The sequence below is a fragment of the Adiantum capillus-veneris genome, chromosome 15 (assembly GCF_014529385.1).
Source record: "Adiantum capillus-veneris isolate H3 chromosome 15, ASM1452938v2, whole genome shotgun sequence".
Classification (NCBI taxonomy): Eukaryota; Viridiplantae; Streptophyta; class Polypodiopsida; order Polypodiales; family Pteridaceae; genus Adiantum; species Adiantum capillus-veneris.
In genome coordinates this window covers 112,195,787-112,207,306 of record NC_140945.1, presented here as the reverse complement: position 1 = coordinate 112,207,306, position 11,520 = coordinate 112,195,787, and the positions used below count along the sequence as shown (strand labels likewise).

General features: G+C 44.8%; 1 protein-coding gene across 3 annotated transcripts; it reads left to right on the top strand.

Annotated features, from left to right (window-relative positions):
• Positions 1 to 843: 843 nt before the first annotated feature.
• LOC147441290 (uncharacterized) lies at positions 844 to 10,021 on the top strand. Of its 3 annotated transcripts, XM_086482973.1 has the most exons (4): positions 844 to 1,001; positions 1,123 to 1,275; positions 2,955 to 3,239; positions 9,539 to 10,003. In XM_086482973.1, exons 1-3 carry the CDS (start codon positions 876 to 878, stop codon positions 3,213 to 3,215), a joined length of 540 nt encoding a protein of 179 aa, XP_086339099.1. In that variant the 5' UTR covers positions 844 to 875; the 3' UTR covers positions 3,216 to 3,239; positions 9,539 to 10,003. The 3 variants fall into 3 exon arrangements, with proteins under 3 accessions (XP_086339099.1, XP_086339101.1, XP_086339100.1); XM_086482975.1 differs by lacking the exon at positions 2,955 to 3,239 and having other exon boundaries at positions 9,539 to 10,021; XM_086482974.1 differs by lacking the exon at positions 9,539 to 10,003 and having other exon boundaries at positions 2,955 to 3,375.
• The last annotated feature ends 1,499 nt before the right edge of the window (positions 10,022 to 11,520 follow it).

Below are 11,520 nucleotides of genomic sequence, written 5' to 3'. Positions count from 1 at the left end.
GCTGAGTGGGCGGAGTACCCAGGAACACATTGATAGTAGGGTGGAGAGGCCTCGGGACTAAGTGACACGGGCATGGGAGGGTGGGATCTACGGAGAGGCGATTGTGGATCTTGGCGGTGACGTCGAAAGTAATTTAGGGTACTTTAGATTACTTCCGGTGTTGTCGCCTTGCACACGTGTTTTAAGTAAATTAGGACCCATATCCTTTAGAAGCGCACACAAAATGAAATGGTTAGGACATGTGCCTCGCATAGATGAAGTCGCGTGTTCAAATCTAACGACATAAAATGGGGTACCCTAGGTTACTTTCGAAATGCGGATACCCTAAATTACTTTTTTTAATTTAGGGTACCCACATCCCAGATCTAGGACCCACAATCCTCCAACCGTAGATCCGACTCTCCCATGCCAGTGTCATGTAGTCCGGGGGTGGGGAGCCATGGCACTAAAGGGCACGGGTAGAAAGAGATGGGATCAGCGGCTGAGGTTGACAGGGGGGATCTCGAGGAAGATTGAGGGCGGAAAAAAATGGTCGACCATTGCGGGCGCGGAGACTTGAACCCTCGCCACCACCATGGGAGCCCAATGCACTAACCGCTACACGCGCGACAGAGAAGTTGACTTATGGGCAAACTATATAATGATAAATAAACTTGGACAGGTCTCGCTACTTGTCCAAGTTTACTTTTTCATGTCTTAGTTTACCCCGGTATCCTACGGCTGCGCGCGTCTAGATCTTCGCGTCCAAACTTCGCTGCCGTGGATCCCACCGCCTGGGCTTCATTAAATGGCCCATGCCCTTTAGTGCTGAGGGGTGGGGAGCCCCCTTTTGTCCTTTAAATGGAATGTGCATATAAATGGAGCAATGAATTCATATGCGTGGCAGCAGCGTGTGTGAAGAAATTTCTTTTGCCTTCGACAGCATGAAGAAGCTTCAGGGATCCTGCCACTGTGGTGCGGTCACCTTCACCAGCGAGTCTAAGCACCCATATCCTTATCAGGTGGGGAGAGAGAGAGATGGAGAGAGAGAGAGAGAGACTCTATTTCTCTCCTTCTTATGTTGTTCTGACTGCCTTTTCATGGAACTTAAGATTTCGTGATGAGGTCTGTCGCTGTTTGCAGCTTTGTTATTGCAGTATCTGTAGACAGACTGATGGCAGCGGTGGGTATGCTATTAATTTGGCGGGGTCTTCTGACTCTCTTTTCATCCAAGGCGAGGAGAACATCAGCATTTATCAAGCTATCATCAAGAACCCTGAGGACAACGCTCCAAGGGTAAGAGACAACAACTTTCGCCCTTTCTTGCAGGTGTTGGAGCATCATACACTTGTTGTCTTTGCATCTGAGTCTCAGGCTGATTACTCACATAGAACAAAAAATCCAGTTGGGGATTGGATGGGGGTAAAATTCCAGTTGGGGATTGGATGGGGCAAAATTGCAATTCCCTGTGACTTCATACCATGAAATGGAACAGGAAATGAAATGAGTCTGTAAGCCCATCTAAGACGGAAACAGCTTGCTCTTTTCAATGGAATGGATTTAAAACGGCCTTTTGTAGTTGTATTTTGTATGCAACCTTTGGAACTTCCTGAAGAAACAGCACAAGAAAACGAGAAATGGAGTTTCCGATTCATTAGGCCCCAAAGTGGAGTATCCTTGTGACCATGCTACAAACACACACTTGTCACACGGATCGGGGACTAGAACGGGAATGAGGAACTGTATACAGGATGGGGAACAAGTGACCATTCTGTGTAATGATACGTGTCACTCGGCATAGCAAATAGATGGGTTATTGGCAGTGAATTAGCTCCGCCGGGGGATGCCTTGCCTGAACAACACCAAGTAAGGAATTGGGAGTGTATGTGGTTGTACCAGAGATTCCAACAAGTAAACAAGCATCGACTGGAAAGGGGGCTTAATGGTTTCTTTTTAGGAAATAAGAACATTTTTCATCCTACTTGAGACAACTGTTAAGAGTAGGAACATTTGAAGGGAGCCACGTTTGAGATGTATACTTTACATGCACCATGTCCGTAGTGGTGCTTCTTCAAGTTTGAACCTTCAAAGCTAGTAGTCTCACAATTCTCATAAGACAGTCATTCTAATTTTTAGATGGCTTTGGCTCGATTATTTCTTTTTCTGACAAGGCAGGTTCAGTTTTGTCATTTGGCTAATGAAGACAGGAGTATTTGGGGAAGGAATGCATCATTTGCAATTTGAATCCGCGTTCCTCAAATGAGTCCACGGAATTTTGTTGCATAAGCTTATTGTGATCAGCAGCAGCCCTGGCCTTTGCGTGATCAACGAGAGGCACAGAAGTCCTGGTTTGACTTATTCGCATTTGCCGTCACATACATGGCATGGATTTGTAGCTCAGAAATTTATGAATGAGTTCCTGTGGCTTGAGGTCATACCAGAGGTATCCTTTAGTACTGGCTTGGCAAACAAGAGGGAAAAATATATTTTGTAGGTGTGCCTACTTATCAAGTCATATTTTTGTCATATGGCATGCATACGGGTATCATATGCCAAGTGTCATATGAATATAGAAGTATGGTAAATTTACCATACGATAACGGAAAAGAATGATTTTAAGTTGCTTTGGGAAGGGAGGGGTGTGTGTGTGTGTTTGTGTGTGTGTGTGTGTGTTTTTTTTTTTTTTTGGGGGGGGGGGGGGGGGGGGGGGGGAGATGGGGAGTATATATTGTTACTCGTTGAAATATCACAGCTTAGTTGCAAAGATGATTCTAAAATTTATGGTGAAGGAGTGGAATGTCGAATTGCATTTGCTGTGTTGCATGAATGCTTTTCGATCTATGCCCACGAGGTGCTGCATTTTCGATCTTTGCCGTCGAGGTGTTGCATATTCTTGCTTCATATCTTTATATCAATTCATGATTTCTTTCTATTTTTGGATAAGTTGTTAAAAAAATGCTCCATTGTTGGAACAGGTGAGCAACGGTAGAAGGAATTTCTGTAAAAAGTGCGGTTCCATGCTATGGCTATATGACCCTACATGGCCTGAGCTCATTCATCCATTTGCCTCGGCCATCGACTCGGATTTGCCCACGCCCTTAGAAAGAACACACATAATGCTGGACTTCAAGCCCAGTTGGGTGGTGCCTAACTTTGGACCAAGGGATAAGAAGTACGGTAGATATCCAGAAGAAAGCATAGAAGAGTGGCATAAGCGGTTGAACCTCGAATGCTAAAACATCTTGCTATATAATGTACAGGTGCACGATTGGTTACTTCAGTTTAACAATTCTCCAATCTTGCTTTCAATAGTCCTATTGAATCGTTTGTAGAGTCTTGTCACTGCTGTAGAAAATAGTTTTACATGAGTAAGAAACAAAGGTATTTCCATTGGTCGCTTCTTTTTTGTATATTAATTATTTAGTATGTCTTGTATAGTTCTCTAGGAATCGGCACCGGTAGGTTCTTCAATATGCACAAACAAGTTGTGCGGCAGTTTGTGAGCCTTTTCAACATTATAGGGTTTTGTGAATGGTGCAGACGATGGAAAGAAGTCATTGGGACATTTAAATGTAGTTTTGAATATCGGAGTGGGAGAGGATGTTTCAAATGTGATGGGGAAATTACCAAAATGCCCTTGAAATTTGTGCTAATTACCGGAATACAATATCTTGTTAAAAGTTATAGCATCTTAGGTGAATGATCCCAATATTTATTTTGGCTTTAGATAATTATTCTACTTATTTGTCACAGTCTTGGGTAGGGCAATTTACAAAGGGGGGTACTCAAGTCTTAAGGTCCCCCAAGGTTAGTAAATAAGCAACACCTTGCCCCGATTGTAAATCACTAATTCATTGCCTAGTTGGTTGGTTCAAGAGTCTCTCTCTCTCTCTCTCTCTCTCTCTCTCTCATCTCTCTCTCTCTCTCTCTCTCATCACGCCATCTCTCTCTCTCTTTACCATGCTTTCGTTTAGGGTTTGCTGCTGTATTTTAGGGTTCGCGACCTGTTTTTAGGGCTCGCGACCTGTATTTTAGGGTTCGCGACTTTTTTTTTTTTTTTTTTTTTTTTTTTTTTTTTTTTGGGGGTTGTTGGACAAATCTGCGTTTTAGGGTTTGCTGCATTTTCTGCACTTTAGAAACATCAATCCTCTCTTCTCTCTCTCTCTCTCTCTCTCTCTCTCTCTCATGTCATCCCCAACCTCACCTATGGCAACAAGCAAACTCAAATATATGCTTCACTCCAAACGAATTTCCATCATTGAATTGGAAATGAAAGCATGGAGAAAAGAGATGGAAGATTGGAGGAACGCGAAGACCGTTTTCCTCCGAGAAAATGAAGAAAAGGAGAAGAGGTGGAAGGACGAGAAGGATCATCTTCTCAACAAGATCGCCACGTTGGAGAATAGCATTTTGGACCTCCACAAAGAAGTGTTGGAAACACGGTCAAAAAATGGGCTTGAAGAGGGGGAATTTCAGCCCTCTTTGAGGGAAGAAATTGACAACATCAATGAGGAGAAGAAGTCATGGGCTGCGGTCATATCCGAAACGCAAAAGAAAGTAGAGGAGGCCGAAAAATGGATTGAGGTTGCCAAGAAAGGGAAAGGTAAGGAAGCTCCTTGTACACCCACTCTTATCAACATGACCCTCGAAGAGGAACAAAGAAGGAGGGTGCGGGCTCTACATGTGAGGGTAACCGGCCTCAAGGACATAAACAATGTGGAAAAAGAGGTCACAAGCCTCACATCAATGATGGGGGTGGAGAAGCCTTCACACACAAAGGCATGGAGAGTGGGCAAGAAGAGTGAGGGCCCCGGAGAATCTTCAAAGGAAAGAGCTCTCATACTACGCTTCCCTTCATTGGAAGAGAAGAAGGAATTCTTGAGAAAGAGACCTACTCTCAAGAAGACAGGTATTTTCTTAGGCGATGACCTCACTCTCTCACAACTTGCGCATATGAGAGAAGTAATGCCCGAGATTCAAGCGGCAAGGGAGAAGGGGAAGATGGCCTTTTACAGAGATGGTCGGGTGGTGATTGTAGAGCGGCGCTCTACATGACGGTGCGAGACCTATGGGACCACATTGAGGATGGCGACTTGGAATTGTAATGGGTCTATGAGGTTGGATGTTGGTGCCTTTGAGGACAGTTTCAGAGACAAGGACATTGTTTTCTTTTCAGAGACTCACCAGGCCCCTGGCCAACTGTTGCCACATGTGGTGGGATACAAATGGGAGACAGCCCACAGAACAGTCACGAGATCTGAGCATGGGAGTAGAGGTTCAGGAGGAGTAGCGGTGTTGTTTAGGGAGGAGCTACAGCCACTACTACATATTGTACGGAGAGATGATCAGGCTAGATACATGTGGGTGAGGCTGAGAGCTGACACAGGTCGATTTCTATATATTGCTATATGTTACTTCCCCCCCAGTACGTCAGTATATGCTGTATCCAGAGGGCAGTCGCCTTTCTCAATTCTAGATGATGATATATGGGAGTTTTCTAGGGATGGTGATATCATCCTCCTAGGAGACTTCAATGCTCGAACGGGCAACTGTCAGACAGTCTTCTACGACACCTCAGATGAGATGCTTAGAGAGTTGGATGTGGGTGAGCTGGGGTTTGACAGATGCTCACATGACAGAGAGCAGACTGAGTATGGGAGATACCTCACGGAGATGACGACTACACATGGGCTAGCCATACTTAATGGCTTACAGCGGTTTCCTGGAGCAGCAGGCTTCACATGCTTTCCACACAGACATGGGGCCAGTACAGTGGACTATGTTATGACACAGCCGAGCTTTATTCCTTGTATTCAGGATTTCACGGTGGGAGCCAGACCAGTGGGCGTAGCAGTGGATCATGCTCTCTTGACACTGTCCGTATCTTTTCAGTTTAGTACAGCCCAGAAATCAGGAGGCAGGTCACACACCCGTTATACATTTACACCAGAGACTGACTCGGTTTATACAGAGGCGATCTGGGATCGTCTATGCACAGTTGCTCCAGGCCTCTCAGTAGAGGAGTGCACTACTTTATTGACTGAGACACTACATGATGCAGCATCAGAGGCATACCCACACACTCAACCGGATCGGAGGCGACATTCTGGGAGCATGCCCCAGAATAGTTGGTATGATGAGGAGTGCAGAGAGATGAGAGCCCAGCTTCAGAGGGATCTTCATTTAGGAGTCATCACCTACAGACAGTCGCGGATTGCTTTCCGGCGCCTTGTGCGAAAGAAGAAACGAGCTTACCTGGCCCAGATGGAGCGAGACTTGTATCAGTTGTTCTTGAGTAGAGACTCAGGCGAGGCATGGCGACTCTTCCATGAGCACTCCCCTCCCCCAGTGATTACTTCTCCTGATGTGTGGGGCCAATATGCGACATCGTTATATACGGTTCCTGGGCAGGATCCCCTTCCAGATCCTACAGAGCCATGTCCACCTACGAGCACCTTCTTTACCACTGAGATGGTAAAGAGAGCCATTGACAGGATGAGGACCAGGAGGGCTTACGATCATGACGGTCTAGTAGCGGAGCACTTTATACATGCTAGGGATATGCTGATGGAGGTTCTTGCAGTGTTGTTCAATCGTGCCATGTGTGAGGGATTACCTGAGACTTGGAGGTTGTCTACTATTGTGCCTATATTCAAGGCAGGTGATCCTACAGAGCCTGGAAATTACCGCACTATTATGGTTGGACACACACTGGCACGATTGTATGCATCCATTATTGAGCAGCAGTTGAGTAACTGGGCAGAGGGTGAGGGTGTACGGGCAAAGGGATAGGCAGGTTTCAGGAGGGGTTTCTCCACTCTTGACCATATTCTGACACTCAGAGCTATCATTGAGGAGGGCAGGTCACATGGGAGACGGATTTATTGTAGCTTTGTGGATTTCCGCAAAGCATTTGACATGGTACCGAGAGCTCGACTGATGCGCAGACTGCAGGAGATGGGGGTGCCCACAGTGTTGATTTGGGGGATTATGGCTTTATACAGATCAGTGATGGGACATGTACGCACCCCAGAGGGGATATCTGACTTAGTTCACTCCACTATCGGGGTGAAACAGGGTTGCCCATTGTCTCCTACTCTATTTGGTATGTATGTTGATGAGGTGTCTGATTACATTGACAGAGAGGGTGATAGAGGTGCCCAGCTGGCAGGGACGTGGATCCCATTGTTGTTATATGCTGATGATATTGTCTTGATCTCTGACTCACCAGAGGGTATGCAGCGACAGTTGGATGCATTACACAGTTTTGCAGAGGATAGTGGATTGTCTGTAAACCTTGGTAAAACCAAGGTCATGGTGTTTAACACCACACCGCAGTGGATCAGGAGATCGGCACCGACCTTCACGTATGGTCAAGAGATTGTGGAGTATACAGATGCATACACTTACCTTGGGATAGTCTTCACTGGGCCGAGGTTTTCTTTGGGGAGAGCAGCAAAGACTAGACTGACCAGAGCTTATGCGGCCTTGGGAGGCTTGGAGAGGATGTGTTCGCAGGTTCAGTTCCAGGAACCTCGGACAAAGTTATGGCTCTTTGATACTTTAGTAGCCTCAGCTATGATGTATGGGGTACAGGTATGGGGACCTTCTGTAGGCCAGGATGGTTGGAGAGGTATGGAGAGGCCCTTGGTATCTATGATCTCCTGATTGATTAGAGCCAAGGCCTCCGTACCTCACGCGATCATTCGAGCAGAGCTAGCTGCCCCCCCCATGGAGATTGAGGCGCTTACCAGATCAGTGTCCTTTGTGCACAGCCTATGGGATACTACTAGAGACAGATATGCTAGATTGGCCCTTGAGTCTTCCAGACAGTTAGCTCTACAGGGGGACACTTCATGCTGGTATGCACAGATGACTTCATGGTTTCAGACGCATGGCTTCACCATGGACAGGTTGCCCCCTTTCCAGTATTCTCTTCAGGCACCCTCGCTGTCTCTTACACGGGTGGAGATCACTAGACTCATTCGTCAGGACCTGATCCAGCTCGACACCAGGAGGACATGGATAGAGCCGCCTCAGGAGTTGAGCACAAAGATGGCTTTCTATAGAGAGCATCTTCTCCACCTCACAGGAGATGGGTTTGTGATTCGACCCAGCTACATGGACACACATATGTCTCATGGTTTGCGTTGTGCCATTGGTCAGATACGCACATCCTCACATCAGCTCGAGATTGAGACCGGTAGATTCAGAGGGATACCAGCAGACAGCAGGATATGCCGATTATGCCAGAGAGAGCCAGAGACAGAGTTGCACTACATATGTCATTGCACAGTGTTCTATGAGATACGGGGGCGTTTCCACTGCTTATTCAGAGAGGGTTTTGGTCCTCTATCTAGGGTCATGAGTTATGAGGATCAGAGATGTCTTGGACTATATCTACTTGAGTTACACAGGTATAGAGACACTTTACTGGGGAGAGCTAGAGAGAGGCAGTCCCAGAGACACATTACAGATTTCTTTTCACTAGATATGGGACAGCCAGAGGAGCAGCCACCACTGCAGAGCTCGTCCCACACTCATTCGACCACTACTGGCACTCTCATCGACCGAGCATTGGAGCTACAGAGATACAGACGACCGCGACTGAGGAGAGGAGCTACACAGCATCGACGGAGACTACAACAGAAGATTCGAGCCATACTCTCTCGACATCCAGAGTGCAGATGAGGATGGATCCTCACCATTTCTTCCATCTTTGTTTCACACACTATTACATCCAGTTTACCGGGTACCTATTGTATCAGCTGCTACACCCACGTAGTTTTAGATCGTAGTAGTAGTAGTAGTATTTTGTTCCACTTCTAGTTCTTTTCTAGTTCTTTTGTACCCAGACATGGTATTAGATTCACTATTTTGTAACTGATTGGTCTCATAGGTCATTTTGGCCTTTTGAAGACGTTAATATAACATTTCATTTCATTTCATTTCATTTTCTCTCTCTCTCTCTCTCTCTCTCTCTCTCTCTCTCTCTCTCTCTCTCTCTTCACATTGCTCTTTGTTTTTGCATCGTCGACTTTGACATGGTATTAAAGCCCTTGGCTTTTTTATCGTGGAAGGACCAGCGCATCGAGAAGAGGAAAGGAGCACGTTACAAAGAAGAGCTTTGATCACAGAGCATTTGGGCATCCGCGGGAAGCATCTCAAAACGCCAGCGTTTTTTGGGTCTTTGGCATTGTTTTGCTGGATCTGTGAAGAAGACGGTGTTGCTCAGCATTTTGAAATGCACACGCCTTTGCATTCCCTAGCGTTTTCGACGAATGTTGGTGATAAGGAGTGTCATTGGCGATTGCGTTTCGATATGCAAGGATAGAGGATCTCGAACGACGAGGGCCATCCTTTAGCGTCTTAGAATGCTAGGGGGTCGGTGGCCTTTATTGGCGAATTTGCAACAGATAAGGGCGGAACTCTTTCAAGTACTGTTTTGAATTGTCGGTTAATGCAGCCTACTTTGGGGCTAGGTCTTGGTGTTTGCATCGACTACCTTTTGAAATGCTATGTTATGTGCCCACTAAGTTTTGTTTGTGACTTGGCACAGTTTGAAACACCAACATTTTGGTGGTCTTACATGCTTGCTATGGACCGTGCCAGTAAGCTTTGGCGGCCTCGGGTGACATGTTTCATTCAACTATTAGCTATGGATTGCACCTCATCTTCCCCTTTGGCAAAGGTGACCCGAGATCATCCAATGGCTATGGAAAGTATGTCGGCTCGTACCCAGTTTGCAACCTATGCATGACAGAAATTCTCAAGGAAGCCGTCAATTTATTTGGCTTTGGAATGTGAAGCCAAAGGCAAATGTACAAATTCACTAGACACAGACAAAGGTAAGCTTGACAAAGATGACGGTTCTAGTGCTCAGTTAGATGTCTCGGTACCCACGAGATTCAAGAGATGTTATAAATGCGAGAAAACGCTTTGAATACTAATCTAAAGACGTGTTAAAAAAATTCTTTGGTACTAATGCACAATCAAATTATAATGGTAATAATAGGCTGGTTTTAATATCATCAAACTCAATTGACATCTGGAAATGAGTTATGACATTCTTGACTAAGTTTGATTCTTAAGTCTGAGGTTGGTAATCTCCGTGATGGTAGTCCCTAGCTAGTCTTGGTTGACGTAACTTCAAAATGTTCTAAGCATGGAACTCTTTTGTTTTTTATTGCAGTCAGGCAAGTAGAAAAGGATTCAGAATAAAGAAGTACTTGGAAAATGAAAATCTTGAGTATTTATTAAGGTATTTTCTGAAATAAGGAAATGTAAGTGAAAGCCCTTCACACACTAGTAGCTAGTATAATAATTTTTAAGTAAGACATGGGTACCAATTGATAGGTTCTTTGACATTGGCCACATGTAGCCAAGCCTAACAAAATCTATTTTTCTATTTTTGCTTAAAAAAGTTTAGCTTTGACCTCGGAGATGAAAGCATAGTTCATTTTGATAAAATAATTTAGTCCTGATGTATAGAATAATTGCAATGTTATGTCATTTTGATCATAATGTGCAAAAATAAGTCGAATGCAGAATCTTGTTTGTGAAAACTCCTTCCTAATGTCTAAAGCTAATTGTCTTTTGAACATAATGTTCTTTTGTGTATAAGTAGTATCTTTTTCCTTTCAAAATCCACTACATTAGCATCATGTGTAAATTGAGCCATGGAAAAAAAATACAAGAGTTCAATGCTCAGGCTTTTACAAGGGGCCATAACCTTACATATATCTAGAAGTAACCATATATATCTCAACATCATAATGCCGACAATACAAAGCACGAGATCGACAAGGGGGGTGTAACCAGGGCAGGTGGTTTGTCACCGCAACCCACCATATCCTCCAAGCCGTATCGAATAGACACAACCTCCATGGCATTCACTAGACGGGTGTATAAGTAGCATCTAATGCAACCTACATAGATACTTGCATATGGGAAATCTCTTGGGATACTATAAGCTGTGGGCATAGGCATTTCCTTTGGCTACCTTTAACTTTAACAACTTTACCAAAAATTACCGAGCTTGAAGGGAGGACCAAGATGTTACGGGTTTCTTCTACATGGAATAAACACTTTGGTTCATAATGCATACTTTTTACACGTTCACACTTCAAAGGTAGAATTGGGAGTCCTCCCCTCACCTAGCTATATGCCCACATGGTCTTCATAAAGATTTGGCAAAATCATTTAGTAATAAGCAAGCTCTCCGAAAAACAAGTGCAAGGCATGAATATTTGCCTTTGGACAAGAATGGTCAGGCTACGCATGGCGTTATTCACTTTGGGTCTTAAATGGAGTAGGAAAAGTGCATGCATGGAGGTTTAACCAATTAAGGATGACATATACATGTGGATAGAAGAGATACAATTGATGGCTACCTAATTGGTGGGACCCTTTGTGATCGGAGGCACAAGACAAGGTAATTGTGTAGAACAACACCTTGACTCTTGAACGTTTATGATAGGTTAAAAGCAATGCAACTGGCAGGCTATATTTTCATGAGGAGCAACGGGAGTCAAAACTTTT